The sequence below is a fragment of the Sciurus carolinensis genome, chromosome 3 (assembly GCF_902686445.1).
Source record: "Sciurus carolinensis chromosome 3, mSciCar1.2, whole genome shotgun sequence".
Taxonomy (NCBI): domain Eukaryota; kingdom Metazoa; phylum Chordata; class Mammalia; order Rodentia; family Sciuridae; genus Sciurus; species Sciurus carolinensis.
Window position 1 is genome coordinate 93,765,494 of NC_062215.1, and position 20,716 is coordinate 93,786,209.

Genomic DNA, 20,716 nt, shown 5'->3' on the forward strand with positions numbered 1-20,716 from the left:
GCTCAAGGTAAAGAAAAATAATTAGTGTAATTATTCAACTACTTAAATGTTCAGAAACTTTAAAGAAACTAGCAAATTTTAAAAAAATTAATAAGTACTGCCTCTGTTTTCTTATGGCAAGATTTTTATCAAAATGCATTTTGGTCCTGTCTGTAAAACTTCTATACAAGTAGCTAAAAGTGAAAAATAGAACCAATAATTGTTTCCTCTACAAGGTCATACAATAATGATGATGGATTTTTCCCTTCACTTTGACCTCACAGAACTATGAGGTTGCTTTGGTAATGATATTGGGATGGAAGCATATCTGGTCACAGGAGGAACACAGACTGATGGTGGAATTGCTAGAAATATCCATATCAAAATGTAGAGGACTTTTCATATTCCAAATAACAGGTAAACATTAAAGAAGTGTGACATATTTACCTATGGTTATATTATGCATTTATAACTCTGTCACAGTGCTATTTCCAATGTGAGCAAAGCCCTCAGTGGACTCCAGGTTATGGTGATACAGCTTCATTTAGGATCCACATATACCAAGTGCTCTGGATCCCATATCATAAAAGTCATGACAGTAAGGATGGATAAGATTTGTGTTTTCAAGTTGAAAGGAAAACAGACTTGACAATTTGTGTCATACTTTTACATATTAATAGAAATATCACGAGCTAAGGTTTGATTTCCTTAATATTCCTTCTTCATTTCCCTCTGTCTAAAGACATGTGAAATAAATTATTGGAGAAGGTTCCTTTTATTGTTATGTTGTAAAGGACTTTTTTCACTTTAAGTCAGTTTTTTTTTTTTTTTTTTTTTTTAGTGTTAACATAACCATATTGAAGTAATTAACCTTGCATTTTCTTCCCGTCATAAAATAATTCTTACCAGAAAACTGTATTTTATGCTCTCCCTCACATACTCATTTTAAAGAACACAAACAGAAGCTTTCGAGTTTTTTAGGTTGTTTGGAAACAACAAAAAAAGAATCAACTAGATACAGCAGTCATCCGTGAAAACAACTGACATTTAGTTTCACAGGGAAGGTAAACCCGAACAGCACAGGAACCTTTCTACTCACAGGTGTCTAAAGACTCGTCTGAATCATCAGGGCAGTCGGGGTCACCATCACACAGCCAGCTCTGGGAGACACAAGTCACGTGATCGTGGCAAAGAAATTCACCAGGATCACAGGACTGCTGATCTGAAAATGAAAAATGTTTCAAAATAAAATATGAATGATCTGAACATGAACACAAGAGCAATACAAAGATGAAATGTGAGAAAGCAATACTTAAAAGGTACATGAGTATGATCCACATTTTCTGTTCAGCAGCAAGGCAAAATCAATTATATTTCTTAGTTTTAGCTGCTCGGCTTAAGCACACCATTTTAAAAGACTAGACTTTATCACAGGTTCACACAATCTGTTCTGGAAATAGTTAAGAATTCTGTTTGTGTTTGTGACTACAGGCTTTATCGTATCAAATATGCTGTATAGATGTTCCAGCCAGTGAGTTTTGTAGAACATGTTGAATCAAAGCAGAAGCTTTTGAGCACAGAAATTCTAGTTTTTGCTCTGCTCCAAGAAAAACAAAAATCAGTAATGAGTTAAATATTGTAACTAAACTTCATCTCTGAATATTTAGTTCTTAACTATCCATCTTGATATTGGGGGTTCACGTGTCTACATGAATTGGACATCCTAAATCACATAATTTTCTTCTCTTTTTTCCCTTGACTTCTAAGGGGGCAGCTTCTACCACAGGACACCAAAAATGATGATAAACTTCCATAAAAATTTTCCTTTTTCCTAACTGCATTTTTCTACAGTTGGTTGTGTTGGAAATACCTGTAATTTTCCTCCCAATGTTTAAGAACACTTGGGATTTTCCTCAAGTTCTAGTAAATTCTTTAGATGTTTGTTTTTCACCATATATTTATTCATATGTTATAAGTCCATTAGAAAACATAATTCTTTTAATATGAATGAAATTCATACTCTTTTAACATGAATGAAATGAATGCTTCTTACAGTTGAGGGTCTATGAACTGGAAAGAATGTTAGAAGACTATTGACCATTCAATCTCACTTGTATTTTTGTTTTATGTGTGTATGTATACATATATATTTCAATAATAATATAAAAGAAATTCATCATTAAATAAGTTGAAGTGAGCTCTATCAGTAAATAGCAAAGAAAAAATTTTAAGTGATGAAAAGCTGGGCATTGTGCCGACTGCCTATAAACCTAGCTACTAGGATGTCTGAAACAGGGGGATTGCAAGTTTGAGATCAGCCTGCACAACTTAGTGAGATCATCTCAAATTTCAAAATAAAAAGAACTGGATATGTAGGCTAGTGGTTCAATCTCCAAGACCACTAAATAATTTTTTTTTAAAAATTCTAAGTGATAGGAAAGATTAGACCATGGCTTAATTGGTATTTTCTTTAGCAATATACAAAATAATACTGTATCATACTACATGTTATCTTAGCTTTAATATAATATGTTTTATCTTTTCTCAAACTCTTCTGTCCATGAGACATGAAGAGTATAACTTTCAGTAAATTTACCATACAAAAACACACAAAAACAGATCTTTCATCTACAGATATGGGTAATAACTATTTTTCATTCTGAAGGTATAGATATTTCCTGACAACTCATGTTATTACATCTTTTATTATATTTTCCATGAATTCACCATCAACACCACACTTATTGCTATCACTATGTTATTTTTTTCTTTTTTTATATTAAGTTGCTTGAGCACAGTGCATATTTGGCCTTAGACTTAATGCTACAGAAGCAAAGATGTAGAAGTCAGTTTTTCTTCTTTAAGAATCCAGCAGACTACTTTTGCCAACTTATTTAAAATATGCTTAAAAGGGAAAACCTAGATAGTGAGAAATAAATACAAATATAAATAATATTTTGGGGCTGGGGTATATAGCTCAAGGGTAGAGCACTTGCCTAGTATGTGCAGTGTATTGTGTTAGATCCCTAGCACCACCCTCCCCCTCCTTGTGGCCCAAGGAGGTAAAAGCATTTCTTTAAAGGCTTTGGGTGAATGGGACATAGGATATTCTAGGCAGAGTGGAGAGTGAACAAAGTTGCTAAGATTGTGTTTATTATAATGCACTTGGAAAAATAAATTTTCTACTGAAATTGAAACGGCATTTAGGTTATAAGTCTTGAATTTTCTCCACCAGAGTAATATATGATATTTATAAGCATAGTCCAATGCTGGAAGTGGGAACTTCCATTTTTTTTTTTTTTTTTTTTTTTGGCAGTTGCATAAATTTTGGAGTTGGTGGTGGGGCAGGATAAAATTCAAAATGTTTTTCTTATGCACGATGAGGCCATATAATTTGTCATCAAATAATTTAATTAATGATGAATAATAATAATGAACAACAAATAATAAATTATGAGAGTAAAAGAGGATTGTTAATAAGCAACTTGGGCAACAGGTTAAAACTAAGTCTATTCCAGGAAAGTTAGGATGTTTTTTGGACCCATAACTACTCTGCATTTGATCTATGATCTTGAGATGACAGGTTTTCTCTTCATTCCTCCAAATTATAGCAAGTTGCTATGATGAGAAGGGGACAAAAGATGGTCCCTTGCTAAATGTCTTTGTATAGTTCATGAACCAGTAAACAATAAGTACTTGTTCAAACTATAAAGAAGTAAACAGAATGATAAAAAACCATTTATGGTGTTGGAAAAGAGTCTCTTATAAACATACATCTAGGACAGTAATGAAGGACCTTGATTACTGAGGGAAACATTTAGTAGGTAAAGTGAAGTCATGGAAACTACTTAAGAAAGCATATTTAATGATAAAACATGCTATATCATTATGTTAGGAGATTCTTAGTATTATATAGAGAAGAGTTCAAGATGATTGAGCTAAATTAGTGAGGACTCAGATGAAGACTGCTCCAAATGATGCAATGTAAGAGTTAACAATCAGTCACTAAATGTTTGAAAGGCTTAAAGAGTTCTCCAAGTAAATATCCTCAAAAAATGATTGGTTAGTATCTCAAAACGAAGATAGAACATACAGTTAGCACACAGACTATAAGGGTTTCTATGTGTACATGCATCTGAGTGATTTCATGGTAGGAAATGGAAAGATAATAGAAGGAATCATAAAGGAAATAATGTTTTATAGTGATAGATATATCAAGAAGCACTTCTACCTACATATCTTTGTTTGCTCATTTATTTGTGCAACAAATATTATTGAACTTCTATTATTTTCTAGGCACTGAGAAAAATAATGAAAAAGAAAAAGCAGAAATTCCTGCTACTATGGAGCTTATATTACCATGGGACAAAACAGAACAAAATAAATGAGTTAACTGCATAGTATTCTTGAAGATAAACTCTATGGAGAAAAGTAAAAGGAAGATGGGGATTAAAAGGTGTAGATCAGTCCATAAGCACAATTTACACAAAATGGCCAGAGAATATGTTAAAGAGAATGTGACAATATAAGAATAGAGGCTTATAAAGGGTCAGAGTGACATCTACTTGAGTAATAAACCATGGCAGCAAGTTGCCCAGAAAATTGAAGGGACCCTAAAGAGGTCAGTGTGGTGGGATAAAAAGAGAACTTAGGATGAGTTCAGATAAAAGAGTATGGGGTTGGGACAGTAGGTGAAGTCTTGGTTACTTAAAAATCAAGATGGAGACACCTGGAAGATTCTGAGTAGAGTGACAACAGTCTGACTTACTATTTTATAGGATGGCTTTGGCTACTGTTTTGAGAACAGATTGTAGTGAAGTGAAGATGGAGGTAGTGAAAGCAACTAAAATGTTACTGGAATAACCTAGGTAAGTAAAGATGGTTGAATGTATAAATATGTTCCTGGAAGGGAGTGTTTATGTTACATTTTAGGAGTAAACTAAAGTCAAATATCATGTACCCTGTCTTATTAAATGTTAGAATTCTGAATTTGGATTTCTGAATCCAAATGTTAGAACTTTGATCATTTTTAAAATATACTGAATTGAGGATGCTTTGGAGACATCCAAAAAGGAATATGCAGTGAAATATTTAAGTTTGAAATTCAGGAGAATGATCAAAACTGGAAACAGAACAGAACTGGGGCTGACAAAAAGGTAGGAAAGTTATAGGAATTAAAGTTAGACGAAGTTAAACTGAGGAAAGAGATCTGTGAGGATGACTAGACTGTCAAGAGAAAAAAATTCAAAAATAAGAGTAGTAAGACAAAGTTCATCCATATTTAAAGCAGGAAGAGCAAGGGGATTGACATTTACTGATGCCCCGTGAAATTTCAAGAACTGAATTGGGGATGTGTCACTAATGACAAAGTTCAAGGGTAATGAATTCTGAAAAGATAGAGTAGATGTGCATGCTGAAAGAAAGGTGCAACTGGAGAGAGTCTAGAGGCCTGAGAAGGAGATGAAGTGGAGGAGTTTGTCCAAGAACTCATAGGGATGCTATACAAACAATAGCAGGAACATAAGAGCGTTTGTTTGGAGGATGAAAGGATAGAAAAATGCAATGGTGGATCAACCATTAGAAAGAAAATTGATATTTTCTCTAATTGTGTTTTCTTAAGGAACCAAGATGCAGAATTAATTTCTGACATGTGAAGAAAATAAAATTGGACAAGGTGGTAAAATTTCAAATAGGTATTATGAAACTTGGTATAGGAATCCACTAGGAATCTGTGAAAGGATTACATTCTAATAACAATGAATATACAGCTATCATTGAAAAATATAAATTTGACAATTGAGTGCTCTTTTTATTTTGTTTGAATGTCTAAATGTTAACCTACATTGAGTCATGGATACAAAAGAATCCTCAAGAAAAATCCCTTGGGAAAATATGCAAGCCATCTATTCTCAATATGAGCTCCACTTACACAGACATATAAATAAAGTCATCATGATCTAAAAGTAAGATCTTTTGTTATAGGAGTAAGATATACTTAAGGCAACTTACCTAATGAGCCTGTATTATCCACTTGCTAAGCAAGCTTCAACCTTTGAAAACAATTTGCATTGTTGCAGTATGGGGGACAGTTTTATTTATTCCTTTAGGAAATAATAGTTGAGAAGAGCTTACTATAACCCATCTGTTTATTTTTCAACCAGATATTCCATTTCAAGGTCAGTTTTAAAAAACATTGCTTATGGTTTGAAATGAGAAAATTTTTGCTATTGTAAGATGCTTATTTAAAATATATTTACTGGATTGAATTCTTGGAATCAAAAGCAAAACATGTAGTATGTATGTGTGTCTTCCATTTATCCTATTTAATGCTTCAACCCACATATTTGAGATAGTCAAACTAATCTCATTTTAAATGTCTTCCTATTATATGAAACATAGTGTTTTACACTGTAATTAAAACAAGAAGCTTATGAGAATGTGAAGTTTTACTTACATCCCTAAGGAAGAAAATCAAAGCTAGTACCATGTTTATCTTTTATAATAGGCTCTTGCAATCAAAAACATGAAAAGATTAGGACAACCATAGCCTATGGAGTTTACTGAGTTTGGATTCATTCTGGCACAGGAAAAGCTTAGTATGATAATCTTTCTATACTTATATTAAAACATCTAATTATTTTTTAATTGTAATTTACAATGAATATTTTGTATGTTTGACATGCATAGTCTTAACTAAAAGATTTTGTATATATGAATTTTCACCAAGTAGCTAATTCATATTTTCTCTTTTTTAATATTATAATGAACTGCTAATTTTGCTCTTTTTGAAAAATAGAAACAATCAAATATTGAAACATCTTTCAATAGGTATCTATTAAATAACTATATCCTCCATATCCTTGAATATTTCATCATAATTAATTTGCAATAATTATATGTCAATTATTTAAAAGTTAATTTGTTATTTTACTGGCAATGATAGTTTACCAACAAATTAATCATCAGTCTATTGAATCATAATAGGACACTATAAGCAAATTTAAAGGAAATATAAGTTATGAACTCTGCTAGTTAGTTACAAATTAAAGGTAAAGGAGAGATTCATATGCATTCAACAATTAAATTCCTAGGGACTCAGATAATGATGTTAAAATTATGTTTAAGAATAAGGAAGTTAAATCATTGGTACAGCCTTTTGTTCAAGTGAACTATAGGGATGTGATTTGACTTATACTTTCAACATTTAGTTGACATCGATAATATTTATTATCTTATATCTTGTTACTAACTTAAATACAAAAGGGCTAATATACATATGAGTAACATAGTATTCATCATTGCTAAGAGAAACATGGCTATTTTTCTTTTTGTCTTACATAACAGGCAATTAATTTGTTTACCAAGAGAACAGAATTTTTGTGAAGAGTTAGAGAAAGTATTGAGTTTCCAATTTTGATAAAGCTCATATAAAGTTAAAGGGATATTTCTGGTTAACAAGTTTCAGAAAGTACTTTATTCCCTTTCCTTTATATACTGCTATTCCAGCAAAAAAGTGTACTTTTAGATGAAGAATAAATTCCCAGAAATTCATTTAGTTTTTAATAAAAAGGTTGTTATTATTAAATTAACTTATTAATATTAAGTAGTTCCATCCATTCACCATCCAACATATACATTTAGCTCTCCTTATTGCTCTACTCACTTTCCTTCTATGTATTGCTTATATGTCCTTATTGTGCCAATCCTTAGCTTGGAATGTCCTTTCCCATCTGAGGAAATTCTAGTCATTCAGTAATGTCTAGTGACATTTTACCTCCATTAGTGGAAAATTCCTCTATGGACTTTTTTTTTCTGTCTGTCCTAACTCTTTACAACTCTTCTCAATACACCATACAGCTCCCATTTTCCACTGCTGTATGTACTGCACTTTCTGGGTGGTGAGCTCCTAGAGGGAAGGGAACTTTGTCTTCAACTTTATATTTGTGCTAAATAGCTCAAGGAGACATCTTCACCCCAATTTAATGCAGCACTATTTATGATAGCCAAGATATATAACCACTCTAAATATCTTTCAAAAGGTTAATGGAAAAAATATACTAGTATATATATATATACAATGGAATACTATTCAACCCTGGAAAAGATTCAGTCGACAAAATAAGTGGACCTGGAGGACATTATGTTAACTGAAATAAACAAGGCACAGGAAAACAATGCATGATATTATTATTAGGAAAGCTAATCTCATGGAAGTTGAGTATAGAATGGTGGTTCCCAGAGGGTGAGAAAGTGGGGGTTGGGTGGGAGAGGGAGAATTTGGCCAACAGTTATAATGTTATAGTCAGGAGAATAAGTTCTGATGTTCTATTGCACAGTAGGGTGAATATAGTTAATAATGCATTTAAAAATGCTGTAAGAGAGGATTCCAAATGTTCTTCTCATATAGAAATGATGAAGGTTCAGGAGCTCAATATACTAATTACCTTGATTTGATCATTACACAATGTATATAAGAATTAGAACATCACAATCTACCATGTTAATATGTATAATTCTACTTCAACCAAAATATTTTAAAAGAAATTTCTCAATAGAAAAAAAATTAAGTTTTCTGAACATAATTCTATACCATTTTTGCAAATATGGAGAAAAAGAGAAAGCAAAGTAATCTCATATTCTCTATTTTATTTTCATAATGATAAATAGCTTTTTTGGCTAATCATTAAAATAAAACTAAGTTCTCCCATGGTTCAAATAAAATACACTGAACAGTAAAAATTATACCATATAAAATTAAAGCATTCATGAAAACTAAAAATCAAACTTGAGAGAGGTTCAATGTGATCCTCTTGGGGCTTTTAAAGACTATACTGAAAATTAGATTTTACAATAGCTAGTGTGCAATGGTAACTTAGCTGACTATGTTAATGATAGTTTTTAAAAAGATAATTCCTTTAGGAATACCATAATTTTAAGAGTAAGATAAAATATAGTGCACCATTTATGTTAGATTTGAATTCTGCATATTTTATGGAGTTGAGGTAGGGAAGGTAAATTAAAAATGGTTTAATTTTGACCTTTTTTTTTTTTGCCAAGGATATACATTTCTAAAATGGTGGTTTATTAAAAAATAAACCTTCTTATTAAGATAATGAGGCTTGGTATTATTCATCTTTGTTAACTCCATCCTGAAAATTATGCAGAGTTGTGAATTACACAAGCATTACATAATGAAGAGTGTCCATGTGTTGACACTAGAACATGATTTTTCATCAGTAATTCTCATTGTAAAGTTGGGACACTATTGATAATTTAGAAACTTAATTACTGTTTGGACATTTTTGTACACATACCCACATAATAGGTACACATGTTCTTGCATTTTTTTAAAATTGGCATACATTTTCATCCAAAGCTTGGTCATACTTGAAACTAAAATGGAGAGAGAGGGCAGGCCAAGATGGCGGACTAGAGGGCGGCTGCATTTCATGCTGCTCCAGGACGCAAGATTCAAAAGAGGAGATAGTGAGAGACTTGGGACCAACTCAAAGCTGCCAGGTGAGTCTCTCCTGTTGGGGAGGCGTCCCGGATGGGGCGGTAGCCCCGGAACACAGGGAATTTGTGAAGTGGAGTTGCTCGGCGAGACGCCCCTCCCCCCGCTGGAGCGGTAAACACGGACAACTGGGATCATCGTAGAGGAGGCGGCTCAGCATAGCGCTTGGACTCGAGCAGCCGCTGGGGCTCCGGGCGGCTGCCTGGGGAGGAGCTGCGTGGCGAGCTGTTTGGACCCAGAACAACCGCTTTTGAACACCGGGGGGTTGCCCGGAGGAAGAGGAGCGCGGCGGGACGCTTGGTCTGGGAGTGACTGCATCAGAGCCACAGGTGGTTGCCAGAGGAGGAGCTGCGTGGTGAGCTGTTTGAACTCAGAGCGAGCGCTCCTGAGTGCCAGGAGGTTGCCCGGGGGAGGAGGAGGAGCGCGGCGTGTTGCTTGACCTGGGAGTGACTGCATCAGAGCCGCGGGCAGTTGCCGGAGGAGGAGCTGCGTGACGAGCTGTTTGAACTTGGAGCAGCTGCTCCAGAACACTGGTGGCCTGCCTGGAGGAGGAGAGCGGTGGGACGCTTAGTCTGTGAGTGACTGCATCAGAACCACAGGCGGTTGCCAGAGGAGGAGGTGAGTGGTGAGTTGATTGGACTAAAAGTGACTGCTCCTGAACACCGGTGGCCTGCCTGGAGGAGGAGCGTGGTGAGTCACCTGGTCTCGGAGCCACCGCTCCTGAACACCCGGGGGGCTACCCCAAGGAGGAGGAGGAGGAACTGGGTGGGTCACTTGGACTTGGAGTGACTGCCTAGGGCTACGGGTGGTTGGCAGGAGGAGGAGACCTGAAGTGAGTTGTTTGGACTCCTAGTGACTGCGTCGGAAACCGGGCGGCTGTCCGGAGGAGGAGGTGTGTGGCGGGTCTCTGGGTCTTAGAGCTATTGTACAGGGCTCCAGGTGGTGGCTCAGGGGAGGGGCTGCATAGCCAGGCGATTGGTGCAGAGCAGGGTCCCAGGAGCTAGGTGGCTTCTTGCTGGAAGAGCCGCACAGAGACACGCCTAGGGGCGGAGCGAAGTTTCCAGGGCGGCGGGCAGATTCTCTGGGAGAGGCAGCCTAAGGAGACTCGCCTGCGAAGGGTGAGGCTCCCAGGCCCAGGACGTAGGTCCGGGCCCCTGGGATCGTTGCAGAGGAAGACAGCCCAGCCCAGGTGGTAGTTGTAGATTGAGGGGAACCTCTAGGAGGGCAACTGACCAGCGAGACGTCCCCACCGAGTGACTCTTCCTGGTCGGGGGAGGTTTTCCCACAGGGACGGTAAAGCCAGAGACATAGGCACAAACAGGCCTTGCCTCAGCCCACAGTCTAGTTCCCCATTGGATGACCATTGGTCAACAAGTGGAGGCACCTCTGCCCACTAGCAGGGAATATACGCCACCTGAGGGTTACCACACCTAGAGAGGCAGCTTCTTCATGGAGCTCTGCATTATCAACCTCCTCCAAGACTTCAGGCTACTGAAGGATAAGAGGGGATATACTAGCAATCTTCAGGGACATTATAAGTTGATAGAGGAAATCTGCAACATCTTAATGACCCACTGATCCCTGAACAATATGAGAAAACAAGGGAAGAAAATGCCCCAAACAAATCTAGATGTTACATCAATAAAATCCAACGACAGCATGGCAGAAGAAATGACAGAAAGGGAGTTCAGAATGTACATAATTAAAATGATTAGGGAAGCAAACGATGAGATGAAAGAGCAAATGCAGGCATTGAACGATCGCACCAATCGACAGTTAACAGAGCAAATTCAGGAAGCAAAAGATCATTTCAATAAAGAGTTAGAGATATTGAAAAAAAAACAAACAGAAATCCTTGAAATGAAGGAAACAATAAACCAAATTAAGAACTCCACAGAAAGCATAACCAATAGGATAGAACAGCTGGAAGACAGAACTTCAGATATTGAAGACAAAATATTTAACCTCGAAAACAAAGTTGAACAAACAGAGAAGATGGTGAGAAATCATGAACAGAATCTCCAAGAACTATGGGATATCATGAAAAGGCCAAATTTGAGAATTATTGGGATTGAAGAAGGCTTAGAGAAACAAACCAAAGGAATGAACAATCTATTTGAAGAAATAATATCAGAAAATTTCCCAAATCTGAAGAATGAAATGGAAGATCAAGTCCAAGAGGCTTATAGGACTCCAAATACACAAAATTACAACAGACCCACACCAAGGCACATTATAATGAAAATACCTAACATACAAAATAAAGACAGAATTTTAAAGGCTGTGAGAGAAAAGAACCAAATTACATTCAGGGGGAAGCCAATATGGATATCAGCAGATTTTTCAATCCAGACCCTAAAGGCTAGAAGGGCCTGGAACAACATTTTTCAAGCTCTGAAAGAAAACGGATGCCAACCAAGAATCTTATACCCAGCAAAACTTACCTTCAAATTTGACGATGAAATAAGATCATTCCAAGATAAACAAAAGCTAAAAGAATTTACAAAAAGAAAGCCAGCATTACAGAACAGTCTCAGCAAAATATTTCATGAGGAAGAGATAAAAAACAAAGAAGCAAATCAGCAAAGGGAGGAATTATCCTAAAGGAACTGTCAAATAAAGGAGGAACCAAGATGTGTCAAAAATTTTAAATATGAACCAAATGACTGGGAATACAAATCATATCTCAATAATAACCCTGAATGTTAATGGCCTGAATTCATCAATCAAAAGACATAGACTGGCAGATTGGATTAAAAAGGAAGATCCAACAATATGTTGCCTGCAAGAGACTCACCTCATAGAAAGAGATACCCATAGACTAAAGGTGAAAGGATGGGGAAAAACATACCATGCACATGGGCTCAGCAAAAAGGCTGGAGTATCCATCCTCATTTCAGATAATGTGGACTTCAAGCCAATGTTAGTTAGAAGGGATAAAGAAGGACATTTCATACTGCTTAAGGGAAGCATAAATCAGCAAGATATAACAATCATAAACATCTATGCCCCAAACAGTGGCTCATCCATGTATGTCAAACAAATCCTTCTCAATTTTAGAAACCAAATAGACCATAACACAATAATACTAGGTGATTTTAACACGCCTCTTTCACCACTGGACAGATCTTCCAAACAAAAATTGAACAAAGAAACCATAGATCTCAATAACACAATCAATAATTTAGACTTAACAGACATTTATAGAATATACCATCCAACCAAGAGTGAATACACTTTCTTCTCAGCAGCACATGGATCCTTCTCTAAAATAGACCATATATTATGCCACAAAGCTAATGTCAGCAAATACAAGAAGATAGAGACACTACCTTGTATTCTATCAGATCATAATGGATTGAAGTTACAAATTAATGAAAGAGTAAAAAACAGAAACTACTCCAACACCTGGAGATTAAACAATATGCTACTATATGATGAATGGATAACAGAAGATATTAGGAAGGAAATTAAAAAATTCTTAGAGGTAAACGAGAACAAAGAAACAACATCAAAATCTCTGGGACACTATGAAAGCAGTACTTAGAGGAAGATTTATTTCATGGAGCGCATTTAATAAAAGAAGTAAAACTCAAAAAATAAATGACCTAACACTACAGCTCAAAGCCCTAGAAAAAGAAGAACAGACCAACACCAAAAGTAGTAGAAAACAGGAAATAGTTAAACTGAGAGCTGAAATCAACGAAATTGAAATGAAAGAAACAATACAAAAAATTGACAAAATAAATAGTTGGTTCTTCGAAAAAATAAACAAAATTGATAAACCTTTAGCCACACTAACAAAGAGAAGATGAGAGAAAACCCAAATCACTAAAATTCGGAATGAACAAGGAAATATCACAACAGACACGACTGAAATACAAAACATAATTAGAAGCTATTTTGAAAATCTATACTCCAACAAAATAGAAAATTTCGAAGACATCAACAGGTTTCTAGAGACATATGAATTGCCTAAACTGAACGAGGAGGACATACACAATTTAAATAGACCAATTTCAAGTAATGAAATAGAAGAAGTCATCAAAAGCCTTCCAACAAAGAAAAGTCCAGGACCAGATGCGTTCTCAGCCGAGTTCTACAAAACTTTTAAAGAAGAACTCATTCCAATACTTCTCAAAGTATTCCAGAAAATAGAAGAGGAGGGAACTCTCCCAAACTCATTCTATGAAGCCAATATTACCCTGATTCCTAAACCAGACAGAGACACATCGAGGAAAGAAAATTTCAGACCAATATCCTTAATGAACATCGACGCAAAAATTCTCAACAAAATTTTAGCAAATCGCATACAAAAACATATTAAAAAGATAGTGCACCATGATCAAGTGGGTTCCATCCCAGAGATGCAAGGTTGGTTCAACATCAGGAAATCAATAAATGTCATTCACCATATCAATAGACTTAAAGTCAAGAATCACATGATTATTTCAATAGATGCAGAAAAAGCATTTGATAAAATACAGCACCCCTTCATGCTCAAAACACTAGGAAAATAGGGATAGTGGGAACATTCCTTAACATTGTAAAGGCCATCTACGCTAAACCCATGGCTAATATCATTCTAAATGGTGAAAAACTGAAAGCATTCCCTCTAAAAACTGGAAAAAGGCAGGGATGCCCTCTTTCACCACTTCTATTCAATATCGTCCTTGAAACTCTAGCCAGAGCAATTAGACAGACCAAAGAAATTAAAGGGATACGAATAGGAAAAGAAGAACTCAAACTATCCCTATTTGCTGATGATATGATGGTATACTTAGAGGAACCAGGAAATTCCACCAGAAAACTTTTAGATCTCATAAGTGAATTCAGTAAAGTAGCGGGATATAAGATCAATGCACATAAATCTAAGGCATTTTTATATATAAGCGATGAATCTTCAGAAAGAGAAATTAGGAAAACTACCCCATTCACAATAGCTTTGAAAAAAATAAAGTATTTGGGAATCAATCTCACAAAAGAGGTGAAAGACCTCTACAATGAGAACGACAGAACACTAAAGAAAGAAATTCAAGAAAACCTTAGAAGATGGAAAGATCTCCCATGTTCTTGGATAGGAAGAATTAATATTGTCAAAATGGCCATACTACCAAAAGTGCTATACAGATTCAATGCAATTTCAATTAAAATCCCAATGATGTACCTTACAGAAATAGAGCAAGCAATTATGAAATTCATCTGGAAGAATAAAAAACCCAGAATAGCTAAAGCAATCCTTGGCAGAAAGAGTGAAGCAGGGGGTATCGCAATACCAGATCTTCAACTCTACTACAAAGCAATAGTAACAAAAATGGCATGGTATTGGTACCAAAATAGACAGGTAGATCAATGGTACAGAATAGAGGACATGGACACAAACCCAAATAAATACAATTTTCTCATACTAGACAAAGGGGCCAAAAATATGCAATGGAGAAAAGATAGCCTCTTCAACAAATGGTGCTGGGAGAATTGGAAATCCATATGCAACAGAATGAAACTAAACCCATATCTCTCACCATGCACGAAACTAAACTCAAAATGGATTAAGGATCTCCGAATCAGACCAGAGACCTTGCATCTTATAGAAGAAAAAGTAGGTCCAGAGCTCCAACATGTAGGCTTAGGACCAGAGTTCCTCAACAGGACTCCCATAGCACAAGAAATAAAAGCAAGAATTAATAACTGGGATAGATTCAAACTAAAAAGCTTTCTCTCAGCAAAGGAAACTATCAGCAATGCAAAGAAAGAGCCTACAGAGTGGGAGAAAATCTTTGCCAATCATACTTCAGATAGAGCACTAATCTCCAGAATCTATAAAGAACTCAAAAAACTCTACACCAAGAATGTAAATAATCCAACTGACAAATGGGCTAAGGAAATGAATAGACACTTCACAGAAGAAGATCTACAAGCAATCAACAAACATATGGAAAAATGTTCAACATCTCTAGTAATAAGAGAAATGCAAATCAAAACCACCCTAAGATTCCATCTCACCCCAATTAGAATGGCGATTATCAAAAATACAAGCAACAACAGGTGTTGGCGAGGATGTGGGGAGAAAGTACACTCTTACATTGCTGGTGGGGCTGCAAATTAGTGCAGCCACTCTGGAAAGCAGTGTGGAGATTCCTTAGAAAACTTGGAATGGAACCACCATTTGACCCAGCTATCCCACTCCTTGGCCTATACCCAAAGGACTTAAAATCAGCATATTACAGAGATACAGCCACATCAATGTTCATAGCTGCTCAGTTCACAATAGCCAGATTGTGGAACCAACCTAGATGTCCTTCAATTGATGAATGGATAAAGAAAATGTGGTATATATATACAATGGAATATTACTCAGCCATAAAGAATGATAAAATTATGGCATTTGCAGGCAAATGGAGGAAACAGGAGAATATCATGCTAAGTGAGATAAGCCAATCTCAAAAAAACAAAGGAAGAATGATATCGCTAATAAGTGGATGATGACACATAATGGGGGGTGGGAAGGGTTAGTGTTGGGGTTGGAGTTGGGTTTAGGGAGGGGGGCAGGAATGGAGGAAGGAAGGACTGTATAGATGGAGGGGAAGGGTGGGAGGGGAGGCGGGGAAGGGAAAAAAATGGCAGAATGAATCAAACAACATTACCCTATGTAAATTTATGATTACACAAATGGTATGCCTTTACGCCATGTACAGACAGAGAAAAAACATGTATCCCATTGTTTACAATAAAAAAAATAATAAATAAAATAAAATAAAATAAAATATATAAAAAAATAAAAAATAAATAAATAAAATGGAGAGAGATAAATTATATAAGACTTGAAATTGAATAAAATTGAATAGTTCCATGGTAGGCTTGTAATGGCATCCCAAAAAAGTCCACATCCTAATTCTCATCTGCAGAAACACTGCAGATGAGGTAAGGGCAGACCTTGAAGTGGGAGATTAGCCTGGGCTAACTCCAAAAGGTTCTTCTAAGATAGAGGTCAGAGAGGAGAGGATTGGATTTGGGCGTGTCCTGGAAACAAAGGTTGTAGCAACTGAAGAGGGGACCACCCATGGCCTGTATGAGAATTAAGCCTAATTGGGCAATTAACCAGGAAAACGTGGTCTTAGGAACTCTCAGTTATTAATAACTGAAGGAGACTGGCTGAGTCAAGTGTTACCCTGTGTTAGTGCACTGCTGAAATTCACATGTAGGCCCTGGATGTGGTAATGACCCGCTAGATGCAAAAGGCTTGCCTAACTCCACCCCTTATCCTGTTTTTGAAGGAAGAAATTCCTCCTGGTCCCCTTTTGATCTGTGTGGCTATAAATAAACCAAGTAGGGGCTCCTTCCTTTGTTAGAGCCAGACCCTTATGGACAGCTCAGTCATGCCCCTACTTCAAAGATAATTCTGTCATCTGTTGTTATTTTTGATAAATAAATTTCATTATCCTTTTATTTCGCAGCGAGCCCATCCCTTCTACAGGAACCCTTTTCTTTGCCTGCGGGAACTGCAGGGATACTAGATGCAAGGAATGCATGTTAGTTCAAGAAACTTGGAAAGAATAGGAAAAGAATGGTCACCCAGAGTCACCAAAAGAGCTCATCCCTGCAGACACTATTTAGGCTTCTGACCTCCAGAACTATAATATATAATAATCTTGTATTGCTCTGAGCCACTAAGTCTGTGGCAATTTGTTACCCCAAAATAAAATGAAAACAAAAAAATCAGGTTTTCAGGTTCATGTGACAGCTAAGATATAACATATGTAAGTCTGATTAAATGAGTAGGAAGTGAGCAAATTGCCAACTATTTTACCAAGAATTTGAAGGCCTTTTTTCTCTTAAGTCACTTTCCCTTAGTATCAACACTAAAATAAAAGACCTTTTCTTCTTGATGTCAAGAGTCAGCAAAAATATATTGACATAGGACTAAGGCCAGCAATAATAACTAGAAAGACATTATAAAATTTTATTAAAAAACATTATAAATGTTCAAATAACTGACATTTCTGAGTATAAAGTAAATTGTAAAGTGTGTGTGTGTGTGTGTGTGTATGCACGCATTGTGAATATATTTTTATACTTGGAAGATGAGAAAAAATTAATAATATTCATTGCAGAAAACTAATTATATATATTTATAGTTTCTATTGGCGATTACCAAATCCCTACTCATTCTAAGCCTTATTAAGCACGAAGTGTTTTTGGAGCTGCAAATAGTAACTCGTACTTACAAAACCATCTTATATAAAACCAAGAAGAAATTGAAAATTTGAAGAAATACTTTATTCCCTGTTAGAGCTTTTCTCATTTATCATTTCTATCATAATGAACAAATGAAAAGTACCTCTGTAAACATTTCAAATCCAATTTGACATTTAATTTTCAAGGAGAAAGTCAGTGTTTTTTTCCTTGATTATTTAAACACTTGTACACTTCTTGTGTTTTTTTCTAGGCAGTGATATGGAAAATCATAAAGTACTCAGCATGGAACTATTTGGAACTGCTTGTTTACCAACACACACACACACACACACACACACACACACCTGAGTAAAAAGCCCATTCCTTTTTTAGCAAGAGACAAAGAGATACATTTGGTGAAACAAGGTTAATACATTTAACATGATTGACTATAGTTTTTGTCATTTAATTAATGCTTTGCAGTGTTCTTTTCTGAAATTTCTGTAAAAGTATTCTATTTCCTTTTTACCTTCCCTTTCTCAAAAGTCTACTTAAAAGATTCACCATTATTTCATCTACTGTTGTTAAGGAAGAGTAAAAATTTGACATGTTTCCTTTGCAAAAGAAAAAAACCTAAATTATTGACATTTCCCTGTAAGTTCTATTCTCTAAATCCTATATGATCCTCATCCAATCTCCCAGGGGTAGCAAAATTCACATCTTTTTTCTCATCTCTAGACTTAGTGAGATGTGAAACAGATGGCTAGGCTTTGGCTCCTTCAGGGATGATGCGATATCTCTTATCTACTATGCTGTTTTATAACCATTATAATTTTACTTATCACAAGTTCTTATTTTGATTTTAAAATATTTTCTTCAATCAATTTTTTTTCTCAATTTTAACAGGTTTTAAACTTATTTAAAAGGTTTTAAACATTTATTAGATACAAAGCAATAGGAATATAATGATGAAAACAAGTTGCTGATGTTTTAATAGAGAAATACGCAAATATCTAAACATTTACATTAATGTGCTATAAGTACTAATGCAGTTTCACTTGTGTGTTCTTGGAAGAGGACCAAAAATAGAGAAAATATACTATGACAGACCTGGAATTAAGGGTTGAGATGAAGAGGAAAGATACCAAAGGTATTGTTATTGGCCTGCAAAAAAACAATATTTAACAATTTTTTAAAATTCCACTTCCTGTTATGGAGGCAGGAAAGGCTGCATGCTCACTTTCCCAGTCTCTTGCAGCTAAATCATGGACGTGTGGTTTAGTATAGATCAGTGACAACAGAGGCATGGCATCTGTTAGGACTCTCCCCGGGAAAAGTCTGCTTTCTACTACAAGCAGACTTGTGAGGAGGCAACTCTCCTGCAGGGCTCTTGATAGTGAGCACATCGAGTCTGGGGCACCACAGCCATCTCAAGGGTCCTGACACTAAATCAGAGGATGAAGACCAACAAAGGGATGTTAGAGTGGAAAGATGCTCAGCACATGGGTCTTGAATGACATACTTGGGCTTCCCTGAAGTCAACCTCACCCTATCTTACCATTATCCAGGCATTTTATTAGATTATATGATAAACAGCCCTATTGTTTCTTAGACAAGGTGTGTTGGCAAACTGTACTACCAGCTATAAGTAACTGATGCAGTCATCAGGGACACATCTCAGAAAAAGGTCTTTTTAAAGCATTATAATAAAATAATATGAATTTATCACACTGACTAGGTGGAAAATAGCATGCTAAACAAAATAGGATGGTCACAAAAGGGCAGCATGGTGCATTAGGGGAACATCAAGTAATTCATATAGCTCAGTTTTAGTAAGGTAGAAATTAGATTGAATATTCACTTTGTTTTGCTTGACTATAGGGTTCGAATGCAGTTTGGTTTTTATTTTTGCTATATTGAGAATGCGAGTGCTCTACCACTAACCAACACCCCCAATCTTTAGTCAATATTTTAATATGGTTTTGCAACCAAACTTCTTACTCTTCATTATTTTAAGTTGGCAGATTTTAAAAAGATTTTTTGGTGTGGGATTATGAAATAAGAATACCATACATAGTGTTAATGCTCACTATTATGTCACATACTGAATTAAACAATTTGTGTAATTTATTTAATATTCACTGAAACATATATTTGTTTTCTTATACAGTAGATATGACAATTCAGAAAGTTAAATTACTTAAAATACGATTTAACTGACAAGATCAGGATACAAATATACATATGACTGAAAAAGCTTGTTCTCATAATCATTAAAGAACTTTTATCAGGCTAAGGACTACCTGCATTTTGAGAGTAATGACTTTTCCATTGGGAGTGTGTCTGGTAGTACTAACCTCAAGGCAGTAAATGGCGGTGGTTCATGCCATCATTATATACCCTCAAACATCCCCCAACACATGCACATGCACTACAGATGCTACTTGGAAATCATACAAATACTGCTATTATCTACCCCACATAAAACTGTTAGTGTGTGGCACCAAATTTACAGTTCCAAAATAGGCCTCAACACTTCCTTCTAAATTTTTTTTGTCTACTGATTGCCACACTCCCAAGTGATTGAGTCTCAGCTCTATAAAGGTAAAAACTAACCTTGGAGAAGTAAACTTGGTCAATCATCTATAATTTTGTAAATAAAGATAAACAGAGGTATTTATAGGAGTAGCACAGATGAAGAGAATGAATATTAAGAACTAAAAAGTAGCAGAGGTCTACCCATGATTATTTTGTCAAGGATCTCCTCTCTTAGCATTCTCCAAAATTAAATGTGGGGTAATTAACTTTTCACTTTTGTAGTACTGGGTAATGAAACAAGGGGCACCCTACCACTGATCTATGTCTCCAGCCCTTCTAATACTCATTTTGTATTTTGAGATAGGGTCTTACTAAATTGCCCAGGATAGACTCTAACTTGCAATCCTCCTGCCTCAGACACCTGAGTTGCTGGGATTATAGGTATGTACCACCATTCCCAGCTCAATCTCTTTTTATTTCATCTTCATCAGATACTCTGTGGGAAAATAT

The 20,716-nt window shown here is 35.8% G+C and overlaps 1 protein-coding gene across 1 annotated transcript in view; it reads right to left on the reverse strand.

Annotated features, from left to right (window-relative positions):
- Lrp1b (LDL receptor related protein 1B) overlaps nucleotides 1-20,716 on the reverse strand; it is a 1,852,169-nt gene that overhangs the window by 1,528,757 nt on the left and 302,696 nt on the right. The window contains 1 exon segment of the mRNA XM_047543195.1: nucleotides 1,079-1,201. Coding sequence (XP_047399151.1) covers nucleotides 1,079-1,201 — 123 coding nt within the window.